Genomic DNA, 16,067 nt, shown 5'->3' on the forward strand with positions numbered 1-16,067 from the left:
ATAAGTTCCATTACTAGCCACAAAGATACTTGCAGTGCTTTGCCCAGATAAACTATGAAGGGGATACAGTCACACATATATTTATGGCAGGAATAGGCCAAGTCCACAGGACAGCAAGATAAACAAGGCATGTGGATGAGAGTCTACAAATCTCTTCCAACTGTTGTGGTTTTTCCATATTGGTGGAATCTACTTTGAACTTGCTGGAGTACATGTAGTAAGTGTTAACCTACTAAACTCCCAGGGAACCCTCTAATTGCAGAGCAGACTAAGTCAGATTCAGCTACACTGATCTGCACAAACATTGCGAGAACATACCTGGTAAATGTCTACTTAAAAAATTTTTGTAGAGAGGAAACAATGGTCTCTGGATCAGGAAACTTGAGCTTTCGAGGAGGACCCTTTTTTATACCTGTCCAAATCTCCACATCTGGGAAGAAAAAAAAATAAATAAATAAAAGAACCCCCCCATATCATTCATATCTTTAGTAGGAAAAAATGTAAAATAAAACAAAAACAACGATATACAAGCATAAAAAAAGCTCCATTGGGGGGGGAGGGGGGGGGCGGGGGACACAGTCCACAGGGTGGGAAAAATACCCAACTCAGAATCAGGCAGAAGACTGAGCCACTGCCGCCTGCAACACTTTGCGTCTCAACCAGCATCAGCTAATGCAAACGTGTGTACCTGGTAGAATTTAGTGAAGGTGTGCAAAGACGACCAGGTGGCCGCCTTACAGACTTGCCCTATTGCAGAGCACCCAAGAAGCCCCAACGGAATGCGTAAAATGCGCAGTCACCCGAAAAGGTGGGAGATTCCCTTTACGATGGTACGATTCAGAGATGGCAGACTGGATCCACAGCGAAATGGTCCTCTTGGAAGCCGGAAGACCCTTGCGACCAACCTCCGGAATGACAAAGGAGTCCCCCTGCCGAAAGGAGGAAGTGACGGGGGGGGGACTCCGCACCAAGATGGACCCCCATTGCAGAAGGAGAGGGATGGGAACAGAAGCTGACACAGAAACAACCCCCCCGCCGAATAGCACCGATAGACTATTGGCCGGCAGCAGGAGGAGGCCAGGAGCCCCGCCAGCACGCCCGAATGCAAAGAGTGGGCAGAGTGGGCAGAGTTAAGTGCCTGACTAGGCCGCAGCAGTGACCTCAATTAGTTTCCTGACCGCCGCGCGACTTGCCCATGAAGCGGGCAAAAATGAAAGTAAACTGAAGATCCGGCAATGCAAATGCAGCCAAGCTGACAGGTGCTGTGTTGGAGCAGAATTAAAGTGAGTAAGCAGTGTAGGGGATGGCGAAGGGGAGAGGGAGGAGAGCTGCTCCGCGGTCCCCGTAGTCCCAACACTGCAATACAAAGACCGGAGCCCATATCCCTGCCCCCATAAAAAAATGGATGAAAAATCCCTCTGGGGCCCCAGGTATAAGGGGCCCCCTAAAGCAAGGAAGAAGGGGAAGAGAAACACATACTCCCCTAAGAGGTCTTCAGCCAGCTATTTGTAACCTCCATCATTTCAGGCTGAGACAGCGGGACTAGCAGGGAAGGTAGGGGGACCCGGACCCAAGGTGTAACCCCAGGCACAGGGAGTTGGTGGGAAGGGGTTAACGGTGCGTACTCTATGCCCTGTGCCCCTTAGCCGCATATGGGGAAGCAGGTAGTGCCATGCTCCTGAACCCCCACCTAAAAAACAAGAAATAAAAAAGGAGAAAAGACCCTACAACAGGCCCTAGCGATAAAATAAAAAAAGAAGACCAGGTCTGGAGAGCTCCAGACCTGTGTCTGCCTCCTACTGACAATAAGCTAAAACTGATTAGCTCAGGGTCAGTAGGCGGGGTATATCCAGCCAGGTGGGGGAGACTTTCTTTTGTGTGCCTAGCGTCAGCAAGATGTACCCACAGTCTGTGTCCCCCAATGGAGCCGACCGAGAAACATGGTTTAAGAACTCTGCAAACAGCTATCAGCGAAGAGACCGGAATCATTTGTTTGATCTTCCCATCAGCTATCTGCAGCTCTGAGCATGATCTAGAGTTGACAGATTCCCTTCACAAAGACAAAAGCATGACTTACTCTGTCCATCAGGATTCTGCAGTGTAACCTCAAAGCTTCCTCTTCTGGGTTTTATGGGATTTATCTCAATTTTCACTTCATGAAAAATGCCTTGAAGGGCAGTCTTCACTTCAGCGGCTGCTCGTCCATAAACTCGTCAGCTGGTGCTAAAACACATAAGTACAGATATAATTGGTTTGTGTGAACAAGCCTTTTTGTAGACTTATGGGGAGATTTACCAATCAGAGCTTAGAATTACACCAACAATATAAGAAAGAAAAAAATATAAAGCTTTAATTGGTTGCTGTGGACAATGAATCTTCCTATAAGACAGCTTGTTTAATCCTCCCTTTTGTGCAGTTTAAGGCAGAAAGAACATCTCACACACCAAGGGATCAATGTTTTCATGGCATAAACAGTTTTTTAGTAAAACTGGGGTAATATTATCCCATAGGATCAAGAACACCTCCAATTTAGCTTCTTTTAAATAAATAATATTTTTTTTTTAAATCAATACATTCACTTTTTGATCACTGTTTATATAACTTTTCCAAGACTAATTTGTGAGTTTCTTTTTAGCCCCTTAACACACCATAAGGCAACTGTACAGCATGATGCCATTAAAGGGGAACTTCAGTACTTACCTTATTCCCTAAAATCGGGGATAAGTGTCTGATCATGCAATTGTCTTTTGCACAATGCAAGTGGGAGCTGGTTTTCAGAGCTTATGTGCCTCCTTCCTCCATGCTCCCATATGTAGTCTCTCTCTTCAATATGCAAATATCCTAATCTATCTTCACTCATATTAGACAACAACATGCTCATGTGGGCACAGGCTTCTTGTTAGTAGTACATAGTAGACATGTGCAATTCATTTTGGACGTAATTCGTTTTTGTCCGAATTGTTCAAATTTCGTACATTCGGATTGATCCGAATGTACGAAATATTTACATCCAAATTAATCCGGAATCCGAACAAAACGAATTGTACATGCCTACGAAACTGTGAAAAACTAATTTTATTTTTGTTAAAACAAAATTAGTTTTCATTTAGAAGCAAGGGACCATTATCGGGAGCACGGAAAAGAAGAGACCCGTGGAGATCAGAACATTAAGACAGGTAAAATGTATAATTTTATGTGATTCATTAATACATGCTGTAATGTTGAATGAATGATGTGTTTGATCGATGTGTGTGATTGTCGGGTGATTTAGGTGTAACATGTCATGTCACTTGTGCTAACACAGTTTGTTACCAGGGTGCCTCCAGCTGTTGCAAAATTACAACACCCACCCAGCATGCCCTGCCAGCCAAAGTCTGTCTGGGCATGCTGGGAGTTGCAATTTTGCAACAGCTGGAGCCACCCTGGGTGGTTGGCAAACATGCGCTATGTTCTAACTACTTTAATTTTTAATCCCCCTCGCTCTTTTCTGAAATGGTTCAGTTTGTGAATGAAATGCATAGTAATTGCCGTGGGAACATTTATTATTCATAAAACTGCAGCCTTAATTGGATAATTGCCGTTTAGAACGTTGGGACCCCAAACGTTCTAAACGGTAATTATCCAATTAAGTCTGCGGTTTTATGAATAAAAAATGTTCCCACGGCAATTACTATGCATTTTATTGACCTACTAACCCAGTTCAGAAAAGAGCGAGGGGGATTTAAAAATGAAATTAGTTAGAACATAGCACATGTTTGCCAACCAACCAGGGTGGCTCCCGCTGTAACTCCCAGCATGCCCAGACAGCCTTTGGCTGTCAGGGCATGCTGGGTGGGTGTTGTAGTTTTGCAACAGCTGGAGGCACCCTGGTAACAGAAACAGTGTTCGTGCAAGTGACATGACATGTTACACATAAATCACCCGGCAATCAAACACACATCGATCAAACACATCAATCATCCATACAGCATTCAGTCATTCAACATTACATCATGTATTAATAAATCACATAAAATTATATCATCTTACCTGTCTTCCAATGTTCCGGTCTCTGCGGCTGCCCTCTTTTCCTGCACACGCTCCCGATAATGGTCCCCTGGGGGGGGGGGGGGGGGAGAAATCACACCCCGAACCCCCGAATACCGAATCGAAAATGTTACCAACAATGATAAAAGGAAACAAACTTTTTTTCTAGTGCACATGTCTAGTACATAGTAATAGGGAAGAATTATTAATATTTGGGGAGATTTTGCTAAATCTCTGTAGAGGATAAAAGGTGTGCTTTCCATTTTCAGAGGCTTTAAAAATTTAAGAAGCAATCTGATTGGTTGAACAACTGCACCACTGCTACACAGGTTTTGATATATCTCCTGAATTAAAGTGTACCTCATATCGGGTCGGTCCCGGCGGCTATCAACGGCTGGGAATCGCGGCTAATACAGGACATGCCCTGTATTAACCCTTCAGACACAGCGATCAAAGCTGACCGCCGTGTCTGAAGTGAAGGTGAAAGTATCCCGGCTGCTCCTTCGGGCTGTTCGGGACAGCCGTGGTGAAATCGTGGGGTCCCGAACAGCTTACAGGACACCGGGAGGGCCCTTACCTGACTCCTCAGTGTCCGATCGACGAATGACTGCTCTGTGCCTGAGATCCAGGCAGGAGCAGTCAAGCGCCGATAACACTGATCACAGGCATGTTAATACACGCCAGTGATCAGCAGGAGAGATCAGTGTGTGCAGTGTAATAGGTCCCTATGGGAGCTATAACACTGGAAAACAAAAAGTAAAAAAATAAATAAATAAAGTGTTAATAAAGGTCATTTAACCCCTTCACTAATAAAAGTTTCAATCACCCCCCCCCCCTTTTACCATAAAAAAATATAAATAAAACAGTGTAAATAAAAATAAGCATATGTGGTATTGCCATGTGCGTAAATGTCCGAACTATAAAAATATATTGTTAATTAAACCGCACGGTCAATGGCGTACCCGTAAAAAAAAGTCCAAAGTCCAAAAAAGCGTATTTTTGGTCACTTTTTATACCATTAAAAAATGAATAAAAAGTGATCAAAAAAAGTCAGATAAAAAACAAAAATGTTACCGATAAAAACTTCAGATCACGGCGCAAAAAATGAGCCCTCACACCGTCCTGTAAGTGGAAAATAAGTTATATGGGTCAGAAGAGGACCTTTTAAAAACTTAGACATTTTCCTGCATGTAGTTATGATTTTTTCCAGAAGTACGACAAAATGAAACCTATAAGTAGGGTATCATTTTAACCGTATGGACCTACAGAATAATATGGTGTCATTTTTCCGAAATATGCACTGCGTAGAAACGGAAACCCCCGAAAGTTACAAAATTGTGTTTTTCTTCAATTTTGTCGCACAATTATTTTTTTTCGTTTCGCCGTGAATTTTTGGGTAAAAAGACTAATCTCACTGCAAAGTAGAATTGGTGACGCAAAAAATAAGCCATAATATGGATTTTTAGGTGGAAAATTGAAAGGGTTATGAATTTTAAAAGGTAAGGAGGAAAAAAACGAAAGTGCAAAAACTGAAAAACCCAACGTTAAAAAGGAAGTACAACTTTTTAATTGTTTTATTTTTAAAAAAATTCCTCCTTTCATTTTTTTTTCTACTTTAAAAACTTCTCCACTAGGGGTCTCCCTAGCAATCCTGTCAGCAAGCATTGCAGACTCAGTGTCTGAAATCAGCTTAGTGCAGCTCCCAGTCTGTCAGACAGGAGGGAAAGAGCACTGAGCTGTACACAAGCAGCAAGTGAACATAGAGGATACATTCACTTTTTTTCATGTTCCTCTCCCCTCTATCCACATGGCTAATTATATATGCACTGCTTATCTGCTCTCTCCACAGACTTGTGTTGCTATGACAACCTCCCCTGCTCTGTTCTTCCAACTGCACTATGAAGAGCATAGAGAAAGGTATTTTGGGGGGGGGGGGGTTGAAGCAAAATAAATGCAAGGATAGACTATCAGAGTCAGGGACAGACGGGGGGGGGGGGGGGATTAGGGAAAGTTTAGATGGTGATAGGTAGTTAAGTTACAGTGTAAAAAAGGAAAAAACGTGGGAAGTTTCTATTCCATCTACATTTTTTTCCTAGATTTACCGTATATTTTATGACAAAATGATATCATTACAAGTCATTACAAGGTACAATTGGTGCTGCAAAAAGCCCTCTAAAAAAATTCACGTTATAGCTCTAAAATGTTACACCTATCTCATGATTCCCTGAGTTGTCAGACAAAATTATAAATCCATCAAAGGCCCCTTTCACACTACAAATAATTTTTTTTAAACATCCGTATGAAGTTCCGTCTGAAAACCAGCTAAAAAAAGGCAGTAACAAAATCCTATACGTCCGTTAGAAAATCCCATTATAGTCTATGGGATTTTCTAATATCTGTTTTAATCCGTTATAGTCAGTTATTGATAACGGACGTTATTTTGTGACAGAAGATAGTAACGGGAGAAATAGTGCATTAACTATTTCTCCCATCACTATCTTCCGTCACAAAATAACGTCCGTTATCAATAACTGACTATAACGGATTAAAACAGATATTAGAAAATCCCATAGACTATAATAGGATTTTCTAACGGACGTATAGGATTTTGTTACTGCCGTTTTCAGCTGGTTTTCAGACGGAACTTCATACGGATGTTTAAAAACAGAGAATGTTATAGTGTGAAAGGGGCCTAAGGAACAGGAGGGCTTATTAAGAAAGAAAGAAAAAAAATAAAAAAAAGTGCATCCCATGCTATTAAAACAATTCATATCTTATCGCCTATCCAAAGGATAGGGCATAAGATGTCTGATTGTGGGGTCTGGTTGCTGGGAACCCCCGCGATATCTAACGTGACACCTCAGTAATCCGTTGTACAAAGGGAACGCCGATCCGTGACGGATGACGAGCAACCACAGCCACCATGCCCGCGCATTCATGTCCCCTCCCATAAACACGAATGTAGGGGGTGTGCCGTGACATCATGATCACGGAAGCCCCATGCCAGTGTTCTGATCATAAATGTCCAGAATGCCCGGGTGCCTGCCTGGAGATCGTGGGGGGGGGGGGGGTACAACAGCAGTTTGTTTTTTTATTATAAAAGAAATAAATAACTACATGCACCAAAATTAATATGTGTAAAATTGTCATCTTCTGACCCCTATAACTTATTTTTCCATATACAGTGATGTATGAGGGCCATTTTTTGTGCCATGATCTGAAGTTTTTATCGGTACCATTTTTTGTTTGATGGAACTTTTTGATCGCTTTTTATACTTTTAGGGTATACAAAGTGACCAAAAATACACAATTTTGGACTTGTGAAAAAAAAATAAAAAATTTATATTTCCAATGTACCCCATTGACCTTGCTGTTTAATTAACATTTTCATAGTTCTGACATTTACGCATGCAGCGATACCACATGTTTATCTTTATTTTGTTTATTTTTTTTAAATGGGATTAAAAATTATTGAAGGGGTTAAATCCCATTAAACTTTTTTTGTCCTAGGACTATTACACACAGTTCTTTGATTGCATACACTGATCAATGCTAGGCCATAGCATAGCATTGATTAGTGTTATCAGTGTTATGCATGGCAGGCTTGGAGCAAGGAAAGGAATCTTCCGCTGTCCACTCAGCTGTTGGGGATGCCGTGATTTCACTGCAGTGGTCCCGGATAGCCCGCTGAGCTAACCAGCAACTGTTTTCTCCCGTTTTAGACACCGCGATCAGCTTTGATTGCGGTGTCTAAAGGGTTAATACCGGACATCAGCCTGATCGACAATGTCCAGTATTAGCCGCGGGTCCTGGTTACTACTAGCAACCGAACCTGCCGGGTATGAAGAGCGCTCAGCTCAGAGTGGGCTTCACATAACGGGAGCCAGCCACTGATGTAAATATACGTCCGTGGTAGTTAAGGAGGTTAAAGGGGTTATCCAGCATAAGGGGATTTTAGTACGTACCTGGCAGACAGTAATGGACATGCTTAGGAAGGATCTACGCTTGCCTTGGGGTAAATGGCTATGCTGTGAGATTACCAGAACACTGTGGCTAGCTTTCTGTGAATTTGTATTTCCTGTTTTCAGTTTTCTTGTTTGCCTACAAATCCCATGATACCATTTTCCTCCTTCCCACACATCAGCCACCCCACCCATTGAAACATAAATGAGCTGCAGACCTGTGGTATTCAATCAGAATGCCTACAACTGTTGCATTAGTTGCAGCTTGCTCTCTCCTCCCATTGAAGCAGACAGGCTCCCTGTCATCAGCTGACTAGTGAGTCAGGTCTCAACCGCATTGCAAGCTGGGAAAAATCAGAGACAGCAGTCATTTTGTATGCTATTAAAAATAAATATTGGGATGAAAATCACATAAGAATTGTGAGAAAATCATCACAGAGGTACAGGCACTATATTATGAACTACACTAACTTTACAGCTCCTGTAGCATAGTCAAATAAAAAATAAAAAAAATCCTGGAATACCCCTTTAAGGACACTGCAGGGCTATGAAGCAAGTGCAGAAACAGGGCTCGTCACATCAGGTGAGCTCCTGCCCGCCATTATCCCTTCAGATGTTGTCACCAATACTCATCACTGCATTTGAAGTATCTGGGGAGCTCAGGGGAAATCAAACCACCTGCTGTGCAATCACAGGGGGGGCGCGAGCCCAAGCTTCACTTAAAATAAATGATTTTAAAAAATGGATGGAAACTGCTGATCAAACGGGTATCCGTTTTGAACCGTTTATCCGTTTTTTTTTTTTTTGTTTTTTTTAAGTATGAAAAATCAGACTCCTGCAGCCAGGACTACTACTACTCCTCCCATCACGGAACAGACTTGTTTCCATGGTGGGAGTAGTAGTTCCTGGCTGCAGGAGTCTGCCGGCGGCTGGGGAGGCTACAGTAGCGCTTTTACTACTACCCCCATCATGGAACAGAGTCTGAGTGATTGATCGCACCAGGTCTCACTTCTGAGACCCGATCAGAAGTTATTAAGCAGGGGAGCGGGTTGCATGGTCCGCAACCCTGCAATGTACACAATGTATTTTACTTTCATTTTTAAAATTCCCCACGGGGAGCTCTGAATGGCCGGTACTGAGGAGCCAATCAGGGCTCCCTGCAGGAATTTTTAAATTTACAATGTATATTAAAAGCGCTGTGGGGGGGGGCAATTTATAAAGATTTCCCCCCAGCGCAAAAATATATACCCCCACAGTATATGTGACCCCCCCGCCGGCGCATTTATAATATAACCCCCGCAGTGAGTGTGTATATGTATTATACATATACACACAGCGGGGGTTATATTATAAATGCACCAGCGGGGGGGTATATTATATATATTCCCCCCCCCCCCCCCCCCCGCAGGCGCATTTATAATTATATAACCCCCGCTGGCGCAATTATCAATACATACCCCCCCGCCAGCACATTTATGTAACACCCCCACCCCGCTGATGCATATGTCATTAATGCAGCACTATGAAAAGCATTTTACCCGCAGAGCATCGCACCACCCGCTGCCAGCACGATGCTGCTCATAGAATACTATTCATACATAGCGCTGCAGGGGCATATTATACAGAACTGCTGTGGAGGCCAGATATATAGTATTATCTGGCCCTCACAGGACTTCTATATAATATGCCCCTGCAGCGCTATGTATGATTAGTTTTCTATCAGCAGCATCGCACCGGTGGTGGCTGGTGCGATGCTCTGCGGGTAAAAAGCTTTTCATAGATAGCGCTGCATTAATGACATATGCGCCAGCGGGGGGGGGGGGGGGGGTCATATAAATGCGCTGACGGGGGGGGTATATAAATAATTGCACTGGCGGGGGGGTATATAATTATAAATGCGCCTGGGGGGGGGGGGGTCACATATATATACTGCGGGGGTATATATTTTTGCAGTGGCAGGGTTACATATTTATAAATGTGCTGGGGGCTAGATATATATCTTTCCTCCCACTGCGCTTTTAATATACATTGTCCATTTTAAAATCCCTGCAGGGAGCCCTGATTGGCTTCTTAGTACGGGCCATTCAGAGTTGCCCGCGGGGAATTGAAAAATGAAAGTAAAATACATTGTGTACATCGCAGGGTTGCAGACCATGCCGCCCACTCCCCTGCTTAATAACGTCTGATCGGATCGGGTGAGACCCGGTGTGATCAATCCCTCAGCCCCTGTACTACAACTACCCCCATTATGGAACAGAGTCTGATCCATGATGGGGATAGTAGTACAAACACTAGCCAGACTCCCGCAGCCAGGGAATTAGTACTCCAATAATGGAACAGACTTGTTTCCATGATGGGAGTAGTAGTATTCCCACAACACTGTAGGAGTCTGCTGATGTCACCTCTTCTGAGCATGCTCTGGATGTAATTACGGATATTTTAAACTCGGGTGCAAACGGAAGACATTAAAGGTTCAGCCGTTTGCCATAGACTTCAATGTTAAAATTATGATATCAGTGTTTTCTTCCGTTTTTTTCACGGAAGAAAAAAAATACTGCATGTGCCTTTTTTTCTTCCATGAAAAAAATGGAAATGGGTGCAGATGGGTGCAAACGGATGTAAACGGATTGTAAAAAAAATCCCATTGACATTAATGGGATTTTTTTTTAAAACAGTTTTTAATCCATTCAGTGTCTGCAAAAACGGAACTGAAACGAGGATAAAAAGAAACGGGGACAGACTGCCGTGTGAACAAGCCTTTACCTGCTCCTGGACGTCAGCTGTGATGTTCTCCTCTGGTCTGATCACCAACAACATTGATCAGCAATATGCCTATGCATAGCACTTAACATTGTTAGCAATCACAAAATTGCAATAAAAATAGTCCCATGATGAGCCTAAAAAAATGTATACAGTAAAAACGAAAAAAAAAAAAAAAAAAAAGTTTTTTATACAAGTCCCTTCCCCAATTAAAGGGGTGTTCCAAGAAAAACACATACATATACATATATCTCAACTGGCTCCAGAAAGTTAAACAGATTTGTAAATTACTTCTATTAAAACATCTTAATCCTTTCAATAATTATCAGCTGCTGAAGTTGAGTTGTTTTCTGTCTGGCAACAGTGCTCTCTGCTGACATCTCTGCTTGTCTCGTGAACTGCACTGAGTAGAAGAGGTTTGCTATGGGGATTTGATACTAAATTGGGCAGTTCCCAAGACACGTGTCATCAGAGAGCACTTAGACAGAAAAGAACAACCTTAACTTCAGCAGCTCATAAGTACTGAAAGGATTAAGATTTTTTTAATAGAAGTAATTTACAAATTGGTTTAACTTTCTGGAGCCGGTTGAAAAAAAAAAAAAGTTTTTTCCTGGATAACTCCTTTAGGTTTCTCTTTTTTCCAATCTGACAAAAAAAATCTACATGTTTGTACGTTTCTGCACATGGCAATTCCAAACTGTTAAAATGTTACTGATCCCTTACAGTGAATGGCATGAAAGTGTTATAAATAAAATAAAAAATTCTACAATTGCTGATATTCAGTCACATAAGAATCCCAGAAAAAAAAAAAATGAATGAAAAAAAAGTAATCAAAAAGCCACACATGCAAATGTGGTACCGATAAATACTAGAGATCACAGTGCAAAATATGAGAAAAAATTTGAAAGTTATAGGCAGTCAGAATAGGGCTATTTTAACCTGTTCAGGACCAAGGGCATAAGTGTATGCCCTGGTCCCGTTTACGGGGTTTAAACCTTTCTCACCAGCGGAGAGAGGGTTAAACTCTGTGGGTCCCAGTTGCTACGGGCAGCCAGAACCCACGGCTAATGTTGGTCACCGCCGATTAGGTGGATGCCCGGCATTAACCCTTTAGACGCCGCAATCAAAGTTGATTGCGGCATCTAAAATGAAAGTGAAACTTTCCCGGCAGCTCAGCGGAGCTGATTGGGACTATTGCAACAAAATCACGATGTCCTGAAAGAGATAGAAGTGAATTAAACTTTTAATAGGGAAGGTGTTAAATCACCCCTTTTCCCCATTTTTTAAATAAAAACGTAATAAAAAATAATCATATGTGGTACCGCCATGTGCGTAAATGTCCGAACTATTAAATTATAAAGGTTAGCTAAACCTCCTGGTAGATTGTGTACATGTAAAAAAAAATTAATAAATAAATAAAAATACCAGAGTCCAAAATTGTGCATTTTTGGTCACTTATTTATTTATTTATTTTAAATAGTAAAATACAAAACCTACATAAATCATGTATCCTTGTGACCGTATGGACCTACAAAATAAAGATATGTCATTTTTCACAAAAATTGCACTGTGTAGAAACGGAAGCCTCCAAAAGTTACAAAAATTTAGCCGAACGGGGGCAGGGGGTTCACTTTTGGTTCCCCCGTTCTGCCCACCCACAGTAGGCCGGGCAAAATGGGGAAACCAACAGGGTCCACTCACCCATCGGCGGTGGCAGCAGGTGGCACTGTCTGCCAGCACATGCTGGGAGTTGAAGTTTCTAAACAGCTGGAGGTTCCCCCCTCCACAATTTTTTTTTGTCCTCAAATGCACATGGCACTCTCACTTCAGAGCCCTGTTGTATTTCAAGGAAACAGTTTTGGGCCACATATGGGGTATTTCCGTACTCTAGAGCAATTGCACTACAAATTTGTGGGGGGGGGGCTTTTCCTCCTTTTACCCCTTATGAATAGGAAAAGTTGGGGTCTACACCAGCCTGTTAGTGTGAAAATGTTTTTTCATTTTTACACTAACATGCTGGTATTGCCCCATACTTTTTATTTTCACAAAAAAGCTAAAAGGAAAAAAGACCCCCGAAATTTGTAATGCAATTTCTCCTGAGTAGGGAAATACCCCATATCTGGGTGTAAAATGCTCTGCACTATGTACATTTGAGGCCTAAATTGGTGATTAGCACAGGGGTGGCTGATTTTACAGCGGTTCTGACAAACACAAAAAAATACCCATGTGTGACCCCATTTTGGAAACTACCCCCCTAACGGAACGTAACAAGGGGTATAGTGAGCCTTAACACCCCACAGGGATTGGATGGGGGAAAAAAAAGAAAAAAAAAACTGTTTCTCACACTTAAATGCTGGTGTTACCCTAAATTTTCCATTTCACAAGGGAAAATAGGAAGAAAAAAAAAAATAATTCCCCCCCCCCCCCCAAAATTTGTAACCCCATTTATTCTGAGAACATACCCCATATGTGGAAGTAAAGTGCTCTGCGGGTGCACTACAATGCTCAGAAGAGAAGTAGCGGCATTGGGCTTTTAGAGAGAAAATTTGTCCGTAATTTAAGGACACGTGTGTTCACAAAGCCACCATAGTGCCAGAACAATGGACCCCCCCACATGTGACCCCATTTTGTAAACTACACTCCTGACGGAATGTAATAAGGGGTACAGTGAGTATTTATACCCCACAGGTGTCTGACAGATTTTTGGAACAGTGGTCCGGGAAAATGAAAAAATGTTATATTTAATTTGCACAGCCCACTGTTCCAAAGATCTGTCAAATGCCAGTGGGGTGTAAATGCTCACTGCACCCCTTATTAAATTCTGTGAGGGGTGTGGTTTCCAAAATGGGGTAAAAAGCACATGCCCCCGACTTCTATTCCAAACAAATTCACTCTCCAAAAGCTCAATGGCGCTCCTCCTCTTCTGAGCATTGTAGTGCACCAGCAGAGCACTTTATGTTCACACATGGGGTATTTCCATACTCAGAAGAAATGGGGTTACAAATTTTGGGGGCATTTTCTCCTATTACCCATTGTACAAATGTAAAATTTGGGGGGGAAAAACTGCATTTTAGTGAAAAATTCTCTTCATTTACACATCCGACTTTAACAAAAAGTCATCAAACACCTGTGGGGTGTTAACCTCTTCAGGACATAGGACTCGGAATGCAGGGGTATCCATACGCCCTTAAGGACCGAGGGCGTATCCACTTATCCACTATCCGCGTATCCACTAGCCGGTTGGGGACCGGAGCCGGATGCCTGCCAAAATTGTTCAGCAGGCATCCCGGCATATCGCCCGGGGGGGGGGGGGGGGGGGTGGGGGGGGGTGGGGTCATTATGCTCCCCCATGTCGGCAATGGCCACAGATCGCTGGACAATTCAGTCCAGCGATCCGCGGCGATTCCGGGTTAATCTGGTCTCCAGTGACCCGGAATTACTGGCTGATCGGGGCCGTCTGACAGCCCCGAACAGCCATAGCCTGCAGGGGTGAGGTGGCCAATCAGGGCGCCTGCTGCGGGTGTCACTCCCGCAAACCGCTCCGCCCCTCTTCCGGAGCACGTCAATGTTGGGATCGGGGCCCCAGGAGCGGCGGCGGCGAGGGACTGACCTGATGCGGCGTGGAGCAGCAGCAGGTGATGAGTGACAGCCTCCTGCTGTTGCTTAGCAACAGCTCCCAGCATGCAAAAAGGGCATGCTGGGAGCTGTAGTTATGCAACAGCAGGAGGCAGACAACCACAACTCCCAGCATTCCCTTATGGGCATGCTGAGACTTATGGTTTTGCAACAGCTGGAGGCACATTTTTTCTATGGAAAAGTGTACCTTCAGCTGTTGTATAACTACAACTCCCAGCTTGCACAGCTAAAGCGCATGCTGGGAGTTGAAGTGGTGCATCTGCTGGTTGAATAACTACAACTCCCAGCATGCCCGTTGGTTGTCGGTGACTGCTGAGAGTTGTAGTTTTGCAACAGCTGAAGGCACACTGGTTGTGAAACACTGAGTTAGGTCACAAACTCAGTGATACATTACCAGTGTGCCTACAGCTGTTGCAAAACTAAAACTCTCAGCATGTACAGTCTGTCAGCGCATGCTGGGAGTTGTAGTTTTGCAACAGCTGGATGTTCTCCCCCCCCCCCTGTGAATGTACAGGGTACACTCACATGGGCGGAGGTTTACAGTAAGTATCCGGCTGCAAGTTTGGGCTCAAACTGCCAACGAGAAACTACTGTGAACCCCCCGCCCGTGCGACTGTACCCTAAAAACACTACACTACCAAAAAAATAAAAAATAAAAAGTAAAAAACACTACATATACTAGGGGTGTGAATCGCCAAGAATTTGGCGATTCGATTCGAATCGCGATACCAGTGTGGCGATTCGATATATCCAGATATATCGCGATACCGTCTAGGTGACGATACATCGCGATATATCGCCCACCTGGGAGCATTCATAGATCCCAATAGACGCCGCTGTCAGCTTTGACAGCGGCGATCTAGTACTCCGGTGCGCACTTTTCTCATGTTATCCCGTCCGGGCTGCAAAATAAAAGAAAACACACTCTTACCTGCCAACGAGCCCGCGGAGCTCCGGTACAGGTGTTGGGTCCCCGGGCTGTATTCTTCTTACTTCCTGTTAGTCCGGCACGTCACATGGAGCTTCAGCCTATCACCAGCGAAGGCGGGACATCGCTGCGGCTGGTGATAGGCTGAAGCTCCATGTGACGTGCCGGACTAACAGGAAGTAAGAAGAATACAGCCCGGGGACCGAACACCTGTACCGGAGCTCCGGGGGCTCGTTGGCAGGTAAGATAAAGTGCGTTTTATTTTAGAGCCTGGATAGGATAAAATGAGAAAAGTGTGCACCGGATACTCCTTTAATAGCCAGCCGCGGCGATTGCCGCATGCTGGCTATTAGCGGCGGCCCCCGGCTACTGAAATCAGCCGGGGGTCGCATAGTACGGAGTGGGCACGAGTCGGAGCCCGCTCCATAGCCGTGTCAGATCCGGCCTGCCCGGCTCCACTAATGTGGAACTTTTATCTCCTGATGCCCGGGACATGACATGCTGTTCCGGGCGTCCGCAGATAAAAATTCCACATCCCTAAAAGAATCGATTCAAAAATATTTTGAATCGATTCTGTATCGGCAAATGAAAAATCGCGATTATCGCGAGAATCGATTTTTTCTTACATCCCTAACATATACACATACCCCTACACAGCCCCCCTTCCCTCCCCAATAAAAATGAAAACGTCTGGTACGCCACTGTTTCCAAAACGGAGCCTCCAGCTGTTGCAAAACAACAACTCCCAGTATTGT

General features: G+C 43.7%; 1 protein-coding gene across 1 annotated transcript in view; it reads right to left on the minus strand.

Moving 5' to 3' along the window:
• Positions 1–322: 322 nt before the first annotated feature.
• Positions 323–16,067, minus strand: part of SELENOH (selenoprotein H) — a 66,933-nt gene continuing 51,188 nt past the window's right edge. Inside the window, exons 2-3 of the mRNA XM_056531202.1 lie at positions 2,078–2,223; positions 323–430 (exon numbers count right to left, since the gene is read on the minus strand). Of these exons, the coding sequence (XP_056387177.1) occupies positions 330–430; positions 2,078–2,223 (247 nt within the window). The 3' untranslated portion in view covers positions 323–329. The remainder of the gene's footprint in view (positions 431–2,077; positions 2,224–16,067) is intronic.

This window comes from Hyla sarda, chromosome 7 (assembly GCF_029499605.1).
Source record: "Hyla sarda isolate aHylSar1 chromosome 7, aHylSar1.hap1, whole genome shotgun sequence".
Classification (NCBI taxonomy): domain Eukaryota; kingdom Metazoa; phylum Chordata; class Amphibia; order Anura; family Hylidae; genus Hyla; species Hyla sarda.